The sequence below is a fragment of the Canis lupus genome, chromosome 1 (assembly GCF_003254725.2).
Source record: "Canis lupus dingo isolate Sandy chromosome 1, ASM325472v2, whole genome shotgun sequence".
NCBI classification, from domain to species: domain Eukaryota; kingdom Metazoa; phylum Chordata; class Mammalia; order Carnivora; family Canidae; genus Canis; species Canis lupus.
In genome coordinates this window covers 18,122,515-18,142,110 of record NC_064243.1, presented here as the reverse complement: position 1 = coordinate 18,142,110, position 19,596 = coordinate 18,122,515, and the positions used below count along the sequence as shown (strand labels likewise).

Below are 19,596 nucleotides of genomic sequence, written 5' to 3'. Positions count from 1 at the left end.
GATGTGTGGGACTCCTGCCAGAGTAAACACCCCTTGTCTACATCTGCAGAAGATGTGAGTTGGGTTCAGTGGAATGGGTGGAATCAAAGACCGTTCCACAGAAACAAACCTTCCTTCAAAACGGAGAACAGACACCAAAAAATGTTTTGGAGAAGGAGTCCATTCAGTTTGAATAGTGCTGGAAAACACATTGGTGCTGAGCCTTTTTATATCCCTTTATTAATGAATTAGAATACATAAAACAAAACTGGTTCCAAAAGCCCTTAAGGTATCATTCACATTTTTTTTTACTTTGCAGGTCCTGCATTTCCATGTAAACGTTTTGTGAGGCAGAATTTGAATATTAAAAATATGCTTCTGAAAGGGATAAGCAGGGTTGTGCGCACATCAGTCCTTAGGGTGGCAGAGAGGGAATAAGCTTATCACCACCAGTTCTACACAGTCCTACGCGGGAGCAGAAGGAAGGCCCTTGGTCTCTGAGGCTCCTCTGATACCATCTGTCTGTGACAAAGCACCAGAAGTTTGGACAACCACAAGCACTGACTTAGGTTCAGTTTTACTAATGATATTTTTCTGCTCTATCATGATTTCAACACTCCCATTTCAGCAATAACTCAAACAAAAATCAACAGATTAAGATAACAGATCTGTCTTGATGGGATGAGCACTGGGTGTTATGCTATATGTTGGCAAATTGAACTCCAATAAAAAAAAAATAACAGATCTGTGATCAACCAAAATTTATATAATCCCTTTAGCCTTGGTCACAATATCTCTTTATACATTCAATGCCGAATAATTTGTCCCCCTCCCCTTTTTTATTGTTGTTGTTGTTACTCTTAATGGCAAGGTAACTTAGGAAAAAAATCTAGAGTGAAGGCAAAGACACATAACAAAAGCCAGAAGACCAGAAACAAAATCCCAACTTCTTAAAGGCAAAATAAAGTATTTTTAAAGCACCAGAAACCTTTTAGATGAGTCATCTATAATCTCAACCTGTGCCTCAACTATTAAGAGATAGAGCATCAAAACTGCAAGTATGTGGGGCAGCCTGGGTGGCTCAGTGGTTTAGCACCGCCTTCAGTCCAGGGTGTGACCCCGGAGACCCAGGATCGAGTCCTCTCTCTCTTTCATTCTCTCTCTCTCTATGAATAAATAAATAAAATCTTAAAAAAACCCTGCAAGTATGGAGGGGAAATGTTTTTTTCAGAAATAGGGTTTTACTTATGTAAGATTTTGTTTTAAAAGATTTCATTCATTTATTCACAAGAGACACACAGAGAGAGGCAGAGACACAGGCAGAGAGAGAAGCAGGCTCCATACAGGGAACCCGATGTGGAACTCGATCCCAGGACCCCAAGATCACTCCCTGGGCCGAAGGGAGGCGCTCAACCGCTGAGCCACCCAGGTGTCCCATTATGTAAGATTTCTTCTACTCATCAGATAATAATAATTATTATTCTATTACCTGTGCAGAGTACCCATTGAAGAAGGAGTACCAGAAATGAACCAAAGTAAATGCAAAGTTTTTGTAAAAGAAGTATCGTAGGAACTTGCACATCCTTATGTAAGACCACCGGCCATGCACCAACAGCAATCTCTGCAAGTATCTGAATTGGGCAAAGGAGTAGTCACTTGACATGACAGCTTGCATGCCTTCTTGTCCACTTATTCCAACACCGATGTGGGCCGCTGTGGGGCAGAGGAGAAGACGTTGAGAATCATAAGCTAATTTTAAGGCAAAACCCCAAGGTGATAAAAATGTTTCCACAACAAAACAAACCATTCATGGAGCAATACATGTGAAAACTCTCACTCACCACCCCCACCCAGCTTCTGAACTCAACTTAATGTCAGAGATAGAAGTTGCTAAAAAGAGCACATGATGGGGCCTCATAAAAGTACTTATGGAAGATCTCAGGTAGGTGTTTAGTCCACCTGGATTATCGGCCCAGCTCATAAGCTATCCTTCCCACCCATGTAGTGAACCCAAGGAGTCCATGCATGCTGTGTGGCCCTGCCTCCCCGGCCACAGCTCAGTCAGCTGTGGGCAGATATGTCCTCAGTAGTAGATACTACAAATTGGCTCTGTCAACCTTCATTCCACCCTTGTTCTATTGGAAGGGTGGGAAAGCAAATAAAAACCTTATATTGCTCAGACTCCCTTGCAGCTAGGTTCTGTTAGTGAATTGGGTTCTGTTGTTCTGAGCCACTGGAAGTGGAAATCAAAGCAAGCACTGGAGCCCAGCACCCCTTCCCTTCTTGGCATTTCTGCAGCAGAGTTCATATCCTCTCTCCAGCTGCCTGGATGTTGATAGACAAAAGCTTCTCAACTCAAAAGCCCTTCAAAGGAGTCTCAAAGCTAGAAGTTCCTCTGGTGAGTGACTAGGGTGTTAGAGACTCAAGCTAGCACCTACTTCTTCGATCCATCCAGAGTTTTTATGAGTACCTAGTCCCTTGTGTTAATCACTTCCTCCTTAAAGTACCCAGTGGTGTCTGTTTCTTCTACTATCCTTGACTAAAAACCCAAGCTGGGGCAATTAGAATCCCTTTCACATTTTGGAATTAAGATTCGGGTATATTTGTGTTTGGAATTTTAACCTATACATTTTTGAGTTGTGGGATGGATGTATATTTTTTTTCTTTTTTTTAATTTTTAAAAATTTATTTATGATAGTCACACACACACACACACAACACACACACACACACACACACACACACAGAGGCAGAGACACAGGCAGAGGGAGAAACAGGCTCCATGCACTGGGAGCCCGACACGGAATTCGATCCCGGGTCTCCAGGATCGCGCCCTGGGCCAAAGGCAGGCGCTAAACCGCTGCGCCACCCAGGGATCCCTTTTTTTTTTTTTTTTCCTGAGGGGCAGAGAAGTAAAGTAGTATAGATAGAGGGAGAAACCAGGAACTGGATTCTTGGTGCAGCTTCAAGTCCTGGTTCCAGCATCTTCCTGAGGCCTGGCTGCTTGGGAGGCGCAAAACATCATCTTTTTTTTGTTTTTTGTTTTTTTATAATTTGGGAGAGAGAGAGAGAGAGAGCAGGAGCAGAGGGGAGAGGCAGAGGGAGAAGCAGGCTGCTTGCTGAACAGGGAGACCAACATGGGGCTGGATCCCAGGATCCTGGGATCGTGACCTGAGCTGAAGGCAGACACTTAACTAACTGAACCACACAGGCACCCCCATCTTTATATATTTTAAAATAAATATCTTTTTGTCTTAAGCTTACTTTATTATTACTTTAGTTCTCTAATATTCGCAATCAAAAGTGTCTTAACTGGGATACTATTAAACTTGTAGCATTTAATCATGGCCCACCATGACCTTAACTGGCACAATTTTTTGTTGTTGTTGTTGGGAAAGGTTCCAGAAGGGATAAAAATGAAAGTCACAATTTTATCCATCCTTCCAATAGTCATGTAGTCAGTTTCAACTTAGAGAATTACGAATTTTACCTAGGTCTTTAAAGGCATAGAAGTAAAGACCTACTGAGATCAGTTAGAGAACGTGTGTTGGAGAACACAACCTATTATTACTTAGACCCAGGGAGTGACTGCCAACTCAGCAAGGTTTTCAACTAAAAGAAGCCATAGTGGTAGGATCCAAGGTCTGGCAAATACAAAGCGACACAGTGACTTGGCCAAACCTAAGTTTTCAGCAACATTTTGCAATTCTAAAAAAATAGAATAAATTGCATGTCTCATTCAATATTTACGACTTCTTTCAAAACACATAAATAATTCTTATGACTAGTCACAGCTGCCAAACTGCTCTTTCCTACCAAACCGTGGCCTTCTTTCCTGAACAAGCAACAAAGGGAAATGTTGAGATTCTCTTGGAGCCCAGGAGAAGGAACCCCTGCCACAGGCCCTGACGTCCAGCCCAGCAGAGCACACCAGGGACAGTATGTGAAGTGAACACTGCCACAGCTCGCAGGGGATTCAAGGCAACTAAATAGATGTACTTCATAAGGCCACACTTTTTTTCCCCTATTATCTAAATATAGACACCTGGATTTTCCTAAAGCTTCAAAATTGTGGTTTCAGATGCTTCACTGGTAGGCTCCGTCATGGTTGCTTAACAAACCCATCATTTCCTCAAGTCAGTTCTGCCTCTGTCTCCTTGTTCATTCTTAGCATGTTAGACCAAGGAAAAACACCCACCAGCCAACAGACATCTTCAGACCTAAGAGAGGGAGAGAGGGCAGGCAGTCCAAGAGGGTCCCTGGATCCTTGCTAGCACAAAAACATGGCGGGTTGTAATTCCCTCAACTTGTAATGGGCTACAGTACTAAACATGGAACATGCTAACAAACGGACAGAATTTTGGACACTTAAATTTCATTCTACTTCTTTATAAACAAATATAATTTCTGTATATTGTCTCTTATGCAGATGAAAGTGATGCCAGTCTTTCTAAAAGGCACTATCAATACTTGGATAAAGCTACTGACTTCCAAGGAGACCTGCGTTTCTTTGATTTTCATCCCAAATGGATGTTCCCTGTTGTATTTTTTTTTTAAGATTTATTTATTTATTAATGAGAGACACAGACTGAGAGAGAGAGAGGCAGAGACATGGGCAGAGGGAGAAGCAGGCTCCTCACAGGGAGCGTGATGTGGGACTCGATCCCAGATCCGGGGATCACAACCTGAGCTGAAGGCAGGCGCCCAACCACTGAGCCACCCAGGCGTCCCTTCCCTGTTTATATTAAAGACCTGACATATAACAGAGCTTAATAAAATTCTTGGAAAAACTTCAGAAAACAAGTCTCTATAAGGTTACTTATGTTGACTCTTTGTGATCCTTCTCATTATCAATTGGTAAATTCAGAGGAACAAAAAAATGTTCAAGTCTAAGTCACATAGTCACATGGTAAATCTGCAAGGTAACCTCTCTCTCTCCAACATCTAGAAGTCTACATTGTCACTTTATATAATTTTATAAAAATAATGTTTGAGTTACTTGCCCTTTTGGAACAACTATCTGTGTCAAGGGTATACAATGGAAAATAACCTAGAACTGGCTGTGAAGAAATTGATGTATTAAGAAATGTTAGCCCTATGGTAGGGTGAGCACATGCACAGCACTAGAGAGGAATTAAACTGGCAGCGACCACAGACATACACATGATAAAGAAGCAAGAAGACATACGTCATATAGCTGACTCCCGCTGAGGAAGATAAAGTTGGAATATTCTTAGTATAGATCAAGGAGGAGGAGGAAGAGACGCTAAGAAAAGAAAGAGACACATGAATTACAAAATAGGCTGAATGAACTCTGGTTATACATTATACAGTTAAGGTACTCAGCATAGCAGGACACGTGTGGTCATGTGACGGTTCATCTTAATAATATCACAAAACTGGAGATGACATCAAAGATAATATTCTTGTTTTCAGATAAGAAAGCTGAGGCCTGAGCATGAGCCCAATGTGACACAGCATGTTGGCAACAGAACGAAGTATTCAGGTCTCACTAGTTGGGGCCTTTTCATTACAAGATTCTCCTGGACAGTTATACCAGGAGGAAAAAACAACAAAAATCCAGGATTCAGACATGTTGATGAGGATTTGGTTCTGCATGCTTTAATTCTAGCACAGTGTATTTCTGCACAATGGGACTGAATTCTTCACCTTGAGAAGACCTAGGATCCTCCAACCAGGGAAAAGACCCTTCACGGTCTTCTAGGAAGGTAGGAGGATGGTGAGACCATGTTGAAGCTTTGTTTCAATGCCACATGTATTACCCTGAGCTCATACTAGGTCCCCCAATTTACCAAGGGCAAGAAGAAAGCCCCAGAAAAAGATGCTTAAATGAAAGAAAAATACTCTCCAACAGATACCAAAGAGAATTCAGCAATTTAAGCTGAGCAGAGATTTTTGCAAAACTTATTAAATAGCAGAATTTTTTTTATACACCTTAAGGAAATAAGGAGGAGAAACAGCAAGAAAGGGAAAACAAACCAAATCACATGTACATAAAAGAGGGAAACAAAGAAGGCCAAGTCACCCATATGAAACTCGACTTCTATTTGGCATTCTCCAGTGGCACTGACCAACCTGCTCTCTCCTAGTGGGTAGCCTGAGCTTCCTGAGGGCAGGGTAACAGGTGTCGTCATCATGGGTAAGTGCCTTTGTCAGACATCGGCTTTATGAAAGCCTAAGCAGTGACATTTGCAAAAACTACCCCCCAAACACCCCTGCCATTTCTTCTCTCTGGTAATTCCAGGGGCATTGGCCGTGGGCAAGACTCACTTTTGATCATGTTGACATCATTGGCCCCGTCTCCAATTGCCAGCGTGATGGCCTTCTTGTACCTCTTCACCAGGTCCACCACCATTGCCTTCTGCTTGGGGGTGACCCGGCAGCAGATGACTGCACTGCACTCACAGGCCAGGTCGACAAAGTTCTTCTGTCGCTGCTCTTTCCTAGCTTCCAGACGCCTTTTACTTTGCGTCCGCATCCGTCTTTCTTCTTCTGTCCTTGGGAACTTCAGCTTCAGAATCTTACTTCTCTTGGTCTTTTTCTCCAGAAGAATTTCATTCTGTGAAATGAGAGGATTACAACCATTTTAGTTTTTATATGAAGAGTACCATTCCCTCGGGGCACCTGGGTGGCTCAGTTGGTTAAGCATCTGCCTTCAGCTCAAGTCATGATCCCATGATCAAGTCATGATCCCAAGTCCTGGAATCAAGCCCCACATCAGGCTCCCTGCTCAGCATGGAGTCTGATTCTCCCTCTTCCTCCTTCCTATCCCTTTGTGTGCTCAAATTCTCTCTCTTTCAAATCAATCAATCAATCAGTCTTAATAAAAGCACCATTCCCAAGACCTTAATCATGTGAAGGATGGTTCTTGGGTTATATCATTGATGATACTGTTTGTTTATAAAACCTATTTACTGTAAAATTCAGAAAATACAAAAATGTACAAAGAAGAAAATTTTAAATTATCCACTGATTGACAAACCACGGATAACCACTGTTACCAGTCTGATACAATTCCTTTCATAGATCATATAATATTAAGTCTCACACTTGGGAAATTGCCTGTTTATTTATAGGCTAAGAGATTTTTAAGCTGCCAGTTAATATGGGAAAACCATCTAAAATCAGTCCACGGTGAACTGCTTTAGTTTAAGCCAAAGGCACAGACAGAGTAATAATACGCACCAACCAAGAACCAGTGATTATTAAGGCACGGTTTTCACAAGATGGAAAGAAAGGTTCGTGCACCGGGGGTGCAAATTTTGCATAGACTCCACCTCTATTCCTTTGGTTTTCCATCCTTGTGTGAAGAAGAGCACTGGGGGAAAGATATTTAAGTGTTTAAGCATACAAGACTATAAATAGGCCCTTTATTGTGAGATACTTTTGATATTATAATATCTTTTTTTAGTTGTGGTTAAAAAAACATAAAATTTCTATTAAACTTAATTTCTAAAGTAAGTATTTCTAAGTGTACACTTCAATAGTATTAAGAATATTGACACTGTTTTGTAACCAATCTCCAGACCTTCTTCATGTTTCAAAACTGAAACTATGGTGATTTTATTTAAATTCCCCTTATCCCATTTCCCCGGACCCCTAGTCCGTGGTAACTACTACTTTATTTTCTGTTTCTATGAATTTGACCACTCTAGATAACTCCTATAAGTGGAATCACACAGTATTTGTTTTTTTGTGATTGGCTTAGTTCACTGTCCTCAAGATTCATTCCTATTATAGCACATTTCAGAACTTCCTTCCTCTTGAATAATATTTCATTGTATGAATATACTACATTTTGTTTATCTATTCATCCATCCGTCAACGGACATTTGGGTTACTTCCACTTCTTGGGTATTGTGAATAGTGCTGCTATGGACATGGGTGTGCAAATCCCTCTTTGAATTCTGGCTTTCAATTCTTTGGGATATATATCCACAAGTAGAATTGCTGGATATGGTAATTCTATTTTTAATTTTTTTGAGGAACCACCATACTGTCTTCCACAGTAGCTGCACCATTTTATCTCCTACCAAAAATGCACAAGAGTTCCAATTTTCACATGCTTGCCCATACTTGTTATTTTCTGGGTTCTTTTTATTTGTTTTTTGGGGTTTATTTGTTGTTGTTGTTGTTCTTGTTGTTTTATAAGAGCCATCCTAAAAAGGTATAAGGTGATATCTTATTGTGGCTTTAATTTGCATTTCCCTAATTTTTAGTGATGGTGAGCATCATTGCATATGCTTATTGGCTATTGGTAGATTTCTTCAGAGAAAAGTCTGTTCAAGTCTTTAGCCCATTTTTAAACCAGATGACATAATTTTATTAAGTTTAATTCCTCTCCCATAGGATACCATGTTTTTGGTGCTTCATTATTTGCCAAAGACAGCTAAAGGAAGATACAGTTGAAAATGTGTTCATGAGCAACAGAAGGAAGGCAATTTTGATCTGAATTTTAACACCTGGCACGAACTCCCAGTATATTATAAACAGTGGCTACTATTTGGCAAAAATAAGATTACTCCTACATAAAGTTATGTTTGCTTTTGAGAAATTCTCAGTACTATCTATATATCAACAAATAATTGAGAAGACCGTATATATCACATTCGTGTGATAGAAAAATGAGTCATGGAATTTTGGAGTAGAAGGGTCCATAAATATCTCATCTAAACTCTTCATGTTACAAATAAGAAATTCAAGTCCAAGGGAGATGATGTGATTGCCTGCACCAAGATGATGGGAAAATGGCAATGAAAACTCAGGTCTCCTTACTCTTAGCCTAGAGCTTTCCTTGTTACACACACACAGCCACTATTCTCCACCTTAGTACTACTGATGTCTCGGGCCAGGTACTTCTTTGTTGTATATGGCTGTCCATTGTATTGTAGGGTGTTTAGCAGCATCCCTGGCCTCTACCTACTAGAAGCCAGTAGTAACCTGCCTCCACTATTATGACAACTAAAGATGTCTCCAGATATTGTCAAATGTTCCCTGTAAGGCAAAGTCATCCCTGGTTGAGAACCACTGCATGGGGAATCGCTGGGTGGCTCAACAGTTTAGCGCCTGCCTTTGGCCCAGAGCATGATCCTGGACACCCGGGATCAAGTCCCACGTCGGGCTCCTTGCATGGAGCCTGCTTCTCTCTCTCTCTCTCTCTCTCTGTGTGTGTCTCTCATGAATAAATAAATAAAATCTTAAAAAAAAAGAGAACCACTGCACTAGAGGATTAGGCATCTAGTATTCTTTTTCTACATTAATTGCTCATTTTCAATAATGAAAATAAGCTTGAAAATAAGGAGTGATCGAGACAAATCACTAAAAGGCTGGAAGAGAAAAAATAGAAAGTTACCAATTCAAACCATTCTATAGGAATCATCCTTTCAGGAACCATCTAGAAAGATGGATGGAATCATTCAGCCCTCTAGAAAGGTAAATCTAGCCAAGAGCATGATCATAAAATTTGCTACTTGCATAAATTTTACCTTTTAATTTAGCTCAGGGCCCAATTTTCAACACTTTAGAAAGAGAGACCAGAACCTATTAAGGCCCTCCATCTACAGGAAATAAAACCATCTGGCAATTAGCCAAGTCACTTGAAACCAAGAAACTATTTAAGTAAACACATTAGTATTTATTTGTCTAAAGCTAAAAGCAAAAAGGGTCATGGTTTATGCAGTCAAACAGAACTGATCTATTCAGATGTTAGAGCTACTGATTTTGTTTGTCTAACTTAGCCAAGTGCCTAATGTATTGGAACAACTCACAAAAGCTCCATCACCATCATTAGAAAGAAGACTAACAACCACTTTCAACTCCCTCATCATCTTATCACTTCTCAGCCTTTGGGCTAAGATCAAGTGTAACTCCCTCATCATCCCACCAGCTTTGGGCCTTTAGGATAGCCTGGGGGAGGTGTTGTAAGGAAAAGACTTGAGAAATAAATAGAACAGCCTGGTCAAGATAGCACAGCCTGGTAACTTGTGCAACACACATCTAGCTTTATAATAGGACAGAGCTCTTCCTTATACGTGTCCAGGTCCACTGTGACTCGGCTCTGGAGTGTTTCAGGATAGGCTACGCCTTGAAATATCCCGCCCCATCCAGACAAGACCAGAAGTGCATCCCATCCAAATGTTTCCTTCCAAGCAAAATCGTGAGGTTCTTTCCTTCTATGTTTCTTTCAAAATTACAATTTCTAGAAAAGGCAGCACATGGATAGAATTCATATTAATTGGCTAGTGATGTGCTGGTCTCACTTTTTTAGTCAGCAGGCAAGCACTTAGGACTCTGTAAGAACTGTGGAGAAATGGCCCCTGAACGAGCAAATGAAGGCCCCTAACACTAAAATCAGCTCAAAATAAGGTCAAACCATGATAACTTGGAACTACCTGGGGTTCCTTTGCTTCATTTAAATGTGAGGAAAACTGTCTGAGGTAAAGTCTAGCTCCCATTTCTCCACATCTGCTGTGTCTACTGCATCGAGTTTGCCTTTACTTACTTTATATCCTCCCCATAGCAAATAGTGGTGTCTTCAGTCAGAAGTTCACAAGCAAATCCTATATTTTCAGCAGTTTCTACAACAGAAAAACATGAAGTGTTGTCGCTATTGATAAATAATTGACTTTGCTAGTCATGAGCATTTTTTTCAAGTCATGAAATAGCTAGATTCAAACAAATACGCTGTATTTTTCCGTAACATTATAGAAATCACAAAGCGGGGAAAAAAGTCCTTTCTCTGTGGCAGAATAAGTAGAAATCAAAATCTGGTTTGAGATGTTTTCAATTATAAAAAGTACTATATTATCAAATACATGAACTGGTTATTTAATAAATCAATATTTATTGAAATATTAAGCACAGTCGGTTCCTGTGGTTTCATCATTCTGTTATGGAAAAAAAAAAACGATAACTGCTTCCATAAACCTTCACATGGGGCCCCTACTGGAGATTTTTTTCCCCTTTTTCCATCACCACCCATTGTTATTTGTTTAAGGTCAGGACTTCCCTTGGCTTATCAGAGTATGTAACCCATTAACCAGGTCAAAGTAAGAGAAATGATCTGGTTTTCCATGGGAGGCTTGTAGGGTGAGGCAGCAATGCCAAACAACTCCTTGTAGAGCTCTAAATTTAAAAATTAAGATCATCCCTTGGGTATAAAATTTAATTTATAGTTTCCAAGCAATAAAATAGGCAAGAAAACAAAAGTTGATGGTCAGCATTCTGTATTGTTCCATTCTGCATCCAACAAACGGCAAAGTGCTGGGGAGGACAGAAGGGGCAAAAGGGGTCCTTTCACGAGAGGAGCCCACGCCTGGCTGGAGAGAGAGGACTGGTCACAGTCAGCATGGCACAACCAGGACCTCAATTATAAGACATAAAGTCTTGTTACTGAGAGGACTTCCAGAAGGATACTGTCAGTAAGAGCTGGAATAATGGAGAAGGTTTTCTTAAGAAAGCATCTCTGTCTCAAAGAAATGGTCAGTATTTGTGTAGGATGCAAAGTCTGAGAGTGTCATCTGGGGCAGGGGAAATAGGAGCTATGAATATTTAAGGAGTTAACAGATATGCTTCCCCACAAATTGAATTACCCTTTTTATCTCCAGTGAGCACCCAGATCTTAATGTCAGCTTTTGCGAGTTTTGAAATGGTTTCTGGGACTCCATCCTGTAGCTTGTCTTCAATTGCTGTTGCTCCCAATAACTGGAATGTACATTAAAAAAAAAAAAAAAGGATTTAGCAAATAAGCTCAAAATGTTCTGTAATTGCAGTTTGCCAACCTGTAAACAGAAGAAGGGCTAATTATCCACCCCCTTTGGTACTCTACTGGGGCTGCTGGCCAGCACTGACAGGGAAGGCTGCTGTGTTTCACACTCACCAAAAACCAAAGCATTCAAAAACTTTTTTCTTAAGGTAGTTTACCAAGACAAAAATGTAAGTACAAAATTAAGGACGTTAAAAATGTACTTTAATTGTATACATACTACTTGGACACAAGTGGCTTGGACACAAGCCACTTCCTTTCACTAAAGGTTGATACTAGCTAGTTGTTGAACATTTCTGTCTAATCTAAACTCTACGGGCAATATGTATTTAATTTTGAGAAATTTCATTTATAAACTATCTTATTTCAAAGTTTGCAAAATAAAAATCATTTTGGTGATTCTCAAAATGTAATATGTAGTTTGTTATGTAAAAATTATAACGCATTTTAATGAGTGATATAAAAGTAATAGAATTGGGTTAGAATCTCAATGTTTTCTGTCTTTTGGTTTCTCATAATGGCAAGTTCTATTTTGCTTGCCGAACAAAAGAAATTCAAATGACGGAGTTCCATTGTACCAATTTGAAATGCTGAAGTTGGAATGATCTTTCAAGCATAAGATTAAAAATATAACAAAACTTAATAAAACTTCCAGTTCTGTTAGAATACCACGTTATGAAGGTGAAAACTCACAATTAAGTCTTTTTCAATCTCTTCATACACTTTATCCAGAGCTTCATCCCGGTTGGTGGAGGCTATACTGGCAGCCATAAACTTTTTATTCCATTCTTCATATTCTTTTTCTTCAATTTCCTTGTAGCAAAGGCACAGAGTTCTAAGAGTCTCACTTGCAAAGATCTATTTAAAAGATAATCCATCCAACAAACAACAGTTAATTTTATGTAATTCAAGATCAAGTTTGAAATCTTTCTTTGAGGTAATACAATAAGAGAATTTAAAAGAGTCATGAAAGATACTGAATTCTGAATAAATACATTCTGTGGAGGAGATTAACCAATACTTTGTCTAAGTATTCTCAGAATCCTATTTGTAGTTCCCAAATTAGAGAAAAAAGTATACATTTCTTCTAAATCAAGTCACTAGAATGAAGAAAACTTTTTCTCATGATGACTCAGAAAATAACAGACAAGGGAGCTGCCTTGGGGTGTAATGATGTAAACACAGACCTGTGTTTACACAGGTAAAGTTAAAAACACAACTTTATAACTTGTTCCCACAAACTGTTACGAGACCAATCAACTATGAACTCTCAACCAAGCATTATTTCCTCAAACCAATTCTGAAATACCTGAGCCACTGTTAAAGCTAAGATAAAACATTTTACTGGAAAAGAGCATCTGGAAAATTTAATCATGCTGAGCAGATTTAAGCTATTTTAAAGAGCTGAAGTTTGAGCCAATAAAAATGGTTTATTACTTCACAGCTGCATCTTGTCTAGCCAAGATGGCAGAACTAGTTCACCCAACTGAGTATGTGCTTTCAAAGATTCTTTGGAAGGTTCTGCATCTGTTTGATTAAATTGCCATTGTTCATATGCTTAAGAGAAATTATCCACTGTAACTGCTTCAACAACATATCTAAACTTAAAATGCAACCCCAAGAAGTAAACATCATATACAGCCTTCTTCCTGAAGGACCTTTGGCTAGCCCCAAAACTCAACCATACCCTTAAAATGAAGGGAAAAAATTACCCTTTACTAAATGCTGGGAATCGTGCAAAAATGCTTTCCCTTGTAACAACCTTCTAGGTGGGATGTACCCACTTCCTCTTCCTCTTTTACATGAGCAGTTAACGCTTCAGTTTCCCCCAAGGACACAAAACAAATAAAAAGGCAGAACTGGAATACCAGGTCTGATGGATATTCTCCATACTTCATGAACCAAAGCAATATAAGGATTAGTAGGCAACTCCAAGAGAGAAATTTCCAGAAGCATTCTGAATGACTGCAAATTATCACTGGACTAAGTTTACACTCCCCTCAGATAACAAATTTGTAGTGCAGACCAAACTGATTCACTGACAAAGGCATCAGAACTCAATTATCCACCGCATTGCTTTGTCATTCCCCATCATACACGAATGCTTTCTTTCCTTCATTGTACACTAGGAGGTCGGTGAGATTCTTGGAGGCCACGCAGCTATGGTTCTGTAGCTTGTTCAAGGTCGCTGAAGAGAGACCAATCAATACCCTGGGCCTGTCCTACAGATGCTGTTAACCTGGATGCTAGAAAGGACACCATGGTCATGTCCTAGGAGGTCAGCAGCAGGAGCAGAACCAGAACCAGCCTGCTGTATTCCTACATTCACGCCCTTTCCACACAACTACACCGAGACAAGGAAGGGTCAACAGTTCATACAGAGCTTTCATTTGAGCTTACAAGATAGTTTCAAAAAGGAAGTTCGTAATCTGCGGCAGAAAGAATAAGAATGACACTTACATCCAGGGCGTCCTGTGTCTCTTGTTTTGTTGGACTCATCTGATGTAACCGTTCATAAATCACTGTGTCAGCACCTTTACAATAAAGCCTGATGTTGCCTTCTGGGGTTCTTACTGGTAGCAAGGGGAGGAAAAGCAAATAATAAAGGTAGGTTTGATTTCTCAATAGAAAACTACATTTATAAAGTTAATTTGAAGTGTTGCTCTGCTAGTAATTCACCCTTAGTTTAAAATCATGAATGCTCCTAGAAAGATTTCACTCTCAACAAAGTCGGTAGGCTTACCATTTACATATAATGTAACAGTGAAATAAATATGAAAAGATTTCTTTAGTCAGCTGAGTTTTTCATATTCTTACTTGTTCTTACAGCCTCATTGACTGATTTCTTACTGTGTGCTATGCCCTGGGCTAGTTCCTTCCATAATGCCTTCTTTGTCTATGTCATAGGAATCTTACCTATAAATCTGTTAACACTTACTACCTTTAATACTCAGACCATAACATGACTCCCATGGCCATTTTTTTTCTTAGGTTTTGGGATCTGTGTGGTCATGTAATAATAGCATGTGCCTCGTAGCTAACTCGATTTTGAATTCTTCAAGGTAAATGCCGGGCATGATAATCAGCCTACATCAGGGCTAGGCAGAGAAAGCACTCAGCAAAATGTGCCTACTCAGAGTTCAGCAGACAGTTGAACCCATATATTTTCACTGGTTAAAAATTCAATCTCAGAGTAGAGAAAGCTCGTCAACACTTTCTGCGTGATCGAAGCTCACATCACTAATAATCACGTGGCCTCCAGATGTGATAGGCTGGGAAGGACGCAGCACCAATCCACGTACTCCTCCTGCCAACAACGTATAACGTGAATTCAATCATGAGGGGATATCAGACAAATCCAAATCGAGAGACTTTTGACAAAATAATGGGCCTGTGCTTTTCAAAAATGTCAATGTATGAAAGAAAACAATTGGGAAACTGTTCTAAATTAAAGGAGAGCAGAGTTAACAATCGCCTAATGCACCGTGCAATCTTGGGTCTTGAACCAGGAAGGGAAGAAGAAAGAAGAAAGAAAATTTCTGATAAAATCTGAAAACATCCTGTAGATTAGATAACAACATTGTTTCCTGTTAAATTTTCTGATTCTGGTCATTTTGTTTATATATAAGTGGATGTTCTTGTTCACAGGACATACCTGCTGACGTATTTAGGGGAAAGGAGCATTAGCTCCCTAATTTACTCTCAAATGGTTCAGGAAACAAGAACCTGTATATGATGAAAATGATGACGGACATGTGGCCAATGCTAATAGCTGGTGGATATGGAAGAGAATAAAAGAGTTTTGTTTTTTTAAAATTTTTATTTGTATTTTATTTATTTATTTATTTTTAATTTTTATTTATTTATGTAGAGAGAGAGAGAGAGAGAGAGGCAGAGACATAGGCAGAGGGAGAAGCAGACTCCATGCACTGGGAGCCCGACGTGGGATTCGATCCCGGGTCTCCAGGATCGCGCCCTGGGCCAAAGGAAGGCGCTAAACTGCTGCGCCACCCAGGGATCCCCTGGTTTTTTTTTTAATATTTTATTTATTTATTCATGAGAGACACACTAGAGAGAGGCAGAGGGAGAAGCAGGCTCCATGCAGGGAGCCCGACGTGGGACTCAATCCTGGGTCTCCAGGATCACACCTCAGCTGAAGATGGCACTAAACCGTTGAGCCACCCGGGCTGCCCAATAAGAGTTTTTTAAACCATTCTTGCAGTCTTTCTATAAGTCTGGTATTGTTTAAAATTATAAACTTAAGAATCTCAATATTGGGAAGCAGTCATCCCTTCCACTTGGTGGCCTGTTGTCATGTACCTGGACTGGAGGTACATTTTCGCTTCATTAGCACAGCCTCGCTTTTCTCTGAACCCCTCTCTTGCTGCCTCTCCCTTCCCTAATGTCAAGTATAAGGCAGCAGCGCTCAGAGGGCCTCACAAAACACAAACGTGTGTGTGGATCTAGCGCCCACTGTATCACCACCCTCACTCCAGCAGCTCATGTCGTGGAGTCAAAATTGCAAGATTCGGATACACTTGCAGTTGTCCCCTGAATGATGGACACCAAGCCAGTCCCCGGACATCTCCCAGGAGCCAATGGTTCCTCCGTTGCCTGTTTTATTTGGGTGTCATTAAATAAAATATGCAAAAGGCAGCATCTAAATGAGTGATACACGGACACACTCTTGAGGGCGACCTACCGATTATAGACATTCGCTTCCGGTCGCTGTTGAAGTCCAAGATGGCAAGAACGTCGTAGGTCCTTTCGGTCCCCAACTCACTGATGGTGATCGTGTTCTGGGTCCTCGCAAGGAAGGCAAAGCCAAAGTTCCTGGCAGCGCTCACTAGGGCGCCTTCGTCGGGAGAGGCTGCCTGGTAGTTGAGCTGACCTGACAGAGGCAGGAGAGGAAACCAGAAAAGCTGTGAAACCAGGCACAGGCTCCCCACCCAGGGCTCGCTTGAGGTGCACGTGGGGGGTAAGGAAGCTCTGCAAAGTCCAAGATACCCTCCAGAAAGGAGATCGTTGATTTTTAAGGAGTATGCCAACATTCACACTTTTCAAACTTTAAGGTTTTATTTCTAATTATAAACAGTAATATAAAGCAGTAGTTAAAAGAAAAAAAAAAAACTGGCCAGGAATAGGAGGCAAAATTTCCCATAATCCCACCATCTGGAGGAAAAACAACACTATTGACATTATGTTATAATTCTTTCCAGTCCTTTTGAAAATGCCTGTTTCTGTAGTAGTTTCTATCATACTGAATATACATTTGCATCCTGGTGATTTTAACCTTATATTCTGAGCATGTTAACATAGCTTTAAAAGTTCTTTCTGAACATTATTATAATGAATGTAAACATGTCACCATGTTCCAGTTACAGGCACTTGGCTTTTTTTCCAAATTTTTCTGCGCTCAAAAATAACATGGTAAATAACAATTTTGTCTGTGTACGGAGGTTTTGCTATTTTCTAAGAATAGCTTCCTAGTAGTGAAAACACCGAGCTGACAAATACTGATAATTTTTAAGTCTGTTGGCAAACATCACTCATTTATTTCCTAAAAGGGTTGTGCGCTTTATCTTCCCTCCAGAAGAGTGTGCTTACTTCACCACAGCCATATTCCCGTTTAAAAAAAAAAAACCCTCAAAATGCATCAATCTGTTCAATCTCCTGATGTTTAATTAATGGAAAGTTGCCTTCTGTTCATAAGCACATGTCGACAACTGGAATAAATCTCACCAAGTTGAGCCAAAGAAGCCAGACATGCAAGTCTATGCTACGTGACTGCATTTTACAGGCCACAAGACCGACAAAGCTAACCTGGGCTATTCCACGTTAGGGCTATTCCACGTTAGGACCAGTCCCCTTGGTGGGGGCACCAGCTGGAAGGGAACACAAGGGTCTTCTACGGGATTCATAATGTTCTGTTTTTTTAAAATCTGGTGTTTATGACAAGGGAGGATTTGGTTTGTGCAAACTCACTGAGCCATATGCTTGTCTCCATACACGGCTGTGCTTCGGTAAAGAGTTGAAAAATATTTTCCATTTTGCTACTGAATTTATTCTGCTTTAAAGCAGAAAGAAAAGTACTTCTATGGCCAGGTGAATTTTCACAGGAAGAGGCATTTTGTGTTCCCACCACGGTTCGAGCCAGATGCAGACCATGGATGGATGGGCAGCTTTTTCACACCATCAGTCTACACGGACGGGAAGGATGTTCCAGGGTGAATCAGCTACCAGTTATAGGGATGGTTGCACCTCCACACACCTGCTTCCTTCATGGACCTGCCTCCTTCATGCACCTGCTCAGATGGCTCACTAATTAAATCAGTACAAATCAACTCCCAATTAGTAATTGAAGATGACAATTTAGGTTGTTTCCTGCTCATCCAGAAGGTCATATACCAGCGTTACAAATATACACACTAAATCTGTCCATTCTGGACACACACACACACACACACAGAGGCACACACTCCAGAGGGCAAAATATTGAAGCAGAGCTAAGCAAGCAGCAGCAGGAACACAACCCCTCCCTTCGACAAGGGGAGCTGGCACAGTGTTCTACTGCATCGTGCTGATGGCAAGCTTATTCCAACAGAAAAAAAAGCAATGATAAAAGGTGGTATAGTTCCCATGACTAAGACAATCATATCTGAAACAAACACTGATATCGTTATCATTATCCAAAAAACCCTTCCATTTGGTTCTCGTAATAGAGCCACAGAACTGCAGACTTAGACAGACAGGAAGGAACTTGATGAGCTGGTCCAAACTCCAACTTGATGTCTGCAGGAAGAAAACTAAAAAAATAATCCTCGGAAACCATTTCTGAAGAAAACTCTTGGTTTACTGTACACCTCGGGGCAACCAGGGAGACGTTCTTTTCTCCCAGAAACTAAGTTGTGGATCATAAAACCAGCACAAATAAAAAAGATGCTCAAACTGCAAATCCTGCCACCTTGGCTTCCTCTTGCGGGTACCAGCCCTGAAACAAGTTACCTCTCCAACGACTACCCCCCCTCCCCCAACAATCTCCCCACCAGCAAATCATCTGCCGAATGCCTCCTGCCTTTGTGACTCACTCATCCTTCCCACAGATGGCACCCTAACCCAGGCCCTCAGCTTCCCTGGGGTCTAGGGTCTCCCCACTCCAACCTCCTAAAATGTGGCCTCTGACCACAGCACATCATGACGTCAAGGCCTGCAGGGAGAGAAAGGGCCTCTAAGCCTTCCACCCTCCACTCTCACACAGCCTCTGCAGGAGGCAGGAATCAAAGGTGACCCTACAGTTCCTGCCACCCCCCTGGCATACACATGTACCTCCTCTCAGTTATTCAAATGCTAATCTCGGTACTGCTGGGGAGGGATTTTGCAGGTGTAATTAAGGTCCAAATCAGTTGCCCTCAAGATAGGGAGATTATAAAAAAAAAAAAAAAAAAAATGATAGGGACATTATCGGAGTATTCCCGACCTAATTAGGTTAACCCTTAAAAGGGACAGGCCTTCTGGGGAGAGAGATTCGAAGCGTGTAAGGGGTTCTTGGAAGGGAGATTTTCTTTTGCTGGCCTTGAAGATGGAAGGGGCCATGTGGCCAGGAAGCACGGAGGCTCCTAAGAGCAGGGAATGAAGACCCCAGGCCTTTGACTGCAGAGAACTGAGTCCTGCACCCCCACATGAGCTTGGAAGAGGACCTGGAGCTCCAGACGAGAACATGACAAGGCTTGCCCTTGATTTGAGAGGCCTTGAGCAGAGAGCCCCATCATGCCATGGCCAGACCTCTGACCTACAGAACGCTGGGCTAATGAATGGGAACTTCCAGCTACTGA

The 19,596-nt window shown here is 40.9% G+C and overlaps 1 protein-coding gene across 1 annotated transcript in view; it reads right to left on the bottom strand.

The window, feature by feature from the left end:
• ATP8B1 (ATPase phospholipid transporting 8B1) overlaps positions 1–19,596 on the bottom strand; it is a 122,889-nt gene that overhangs the window by 6,831 nt on the left and 96,462 nt on the right. Inside the window, 8 exon segments of the mRNA XM_049111557.1 lie at positions 1,469–1,692; positions 6,271–6,559; positions 7,186–7,318; positions 10,502–10,577; positions 11,592–11,703; positions 12,458–12,622; positions 14,225–14,337; positions 16,467–16,655. Of these exon segments, the coding sequence (XP_048967514.1) occupies positions 1,469–1,692; positions 6,271–6,559; positions 7,186–7,318; positions 10,502–10,577; positions 11,592–11,703; positions 12,458–12,622; positions 14,225–14,337; positions 16,467–16,655 (1,301 nt within the window).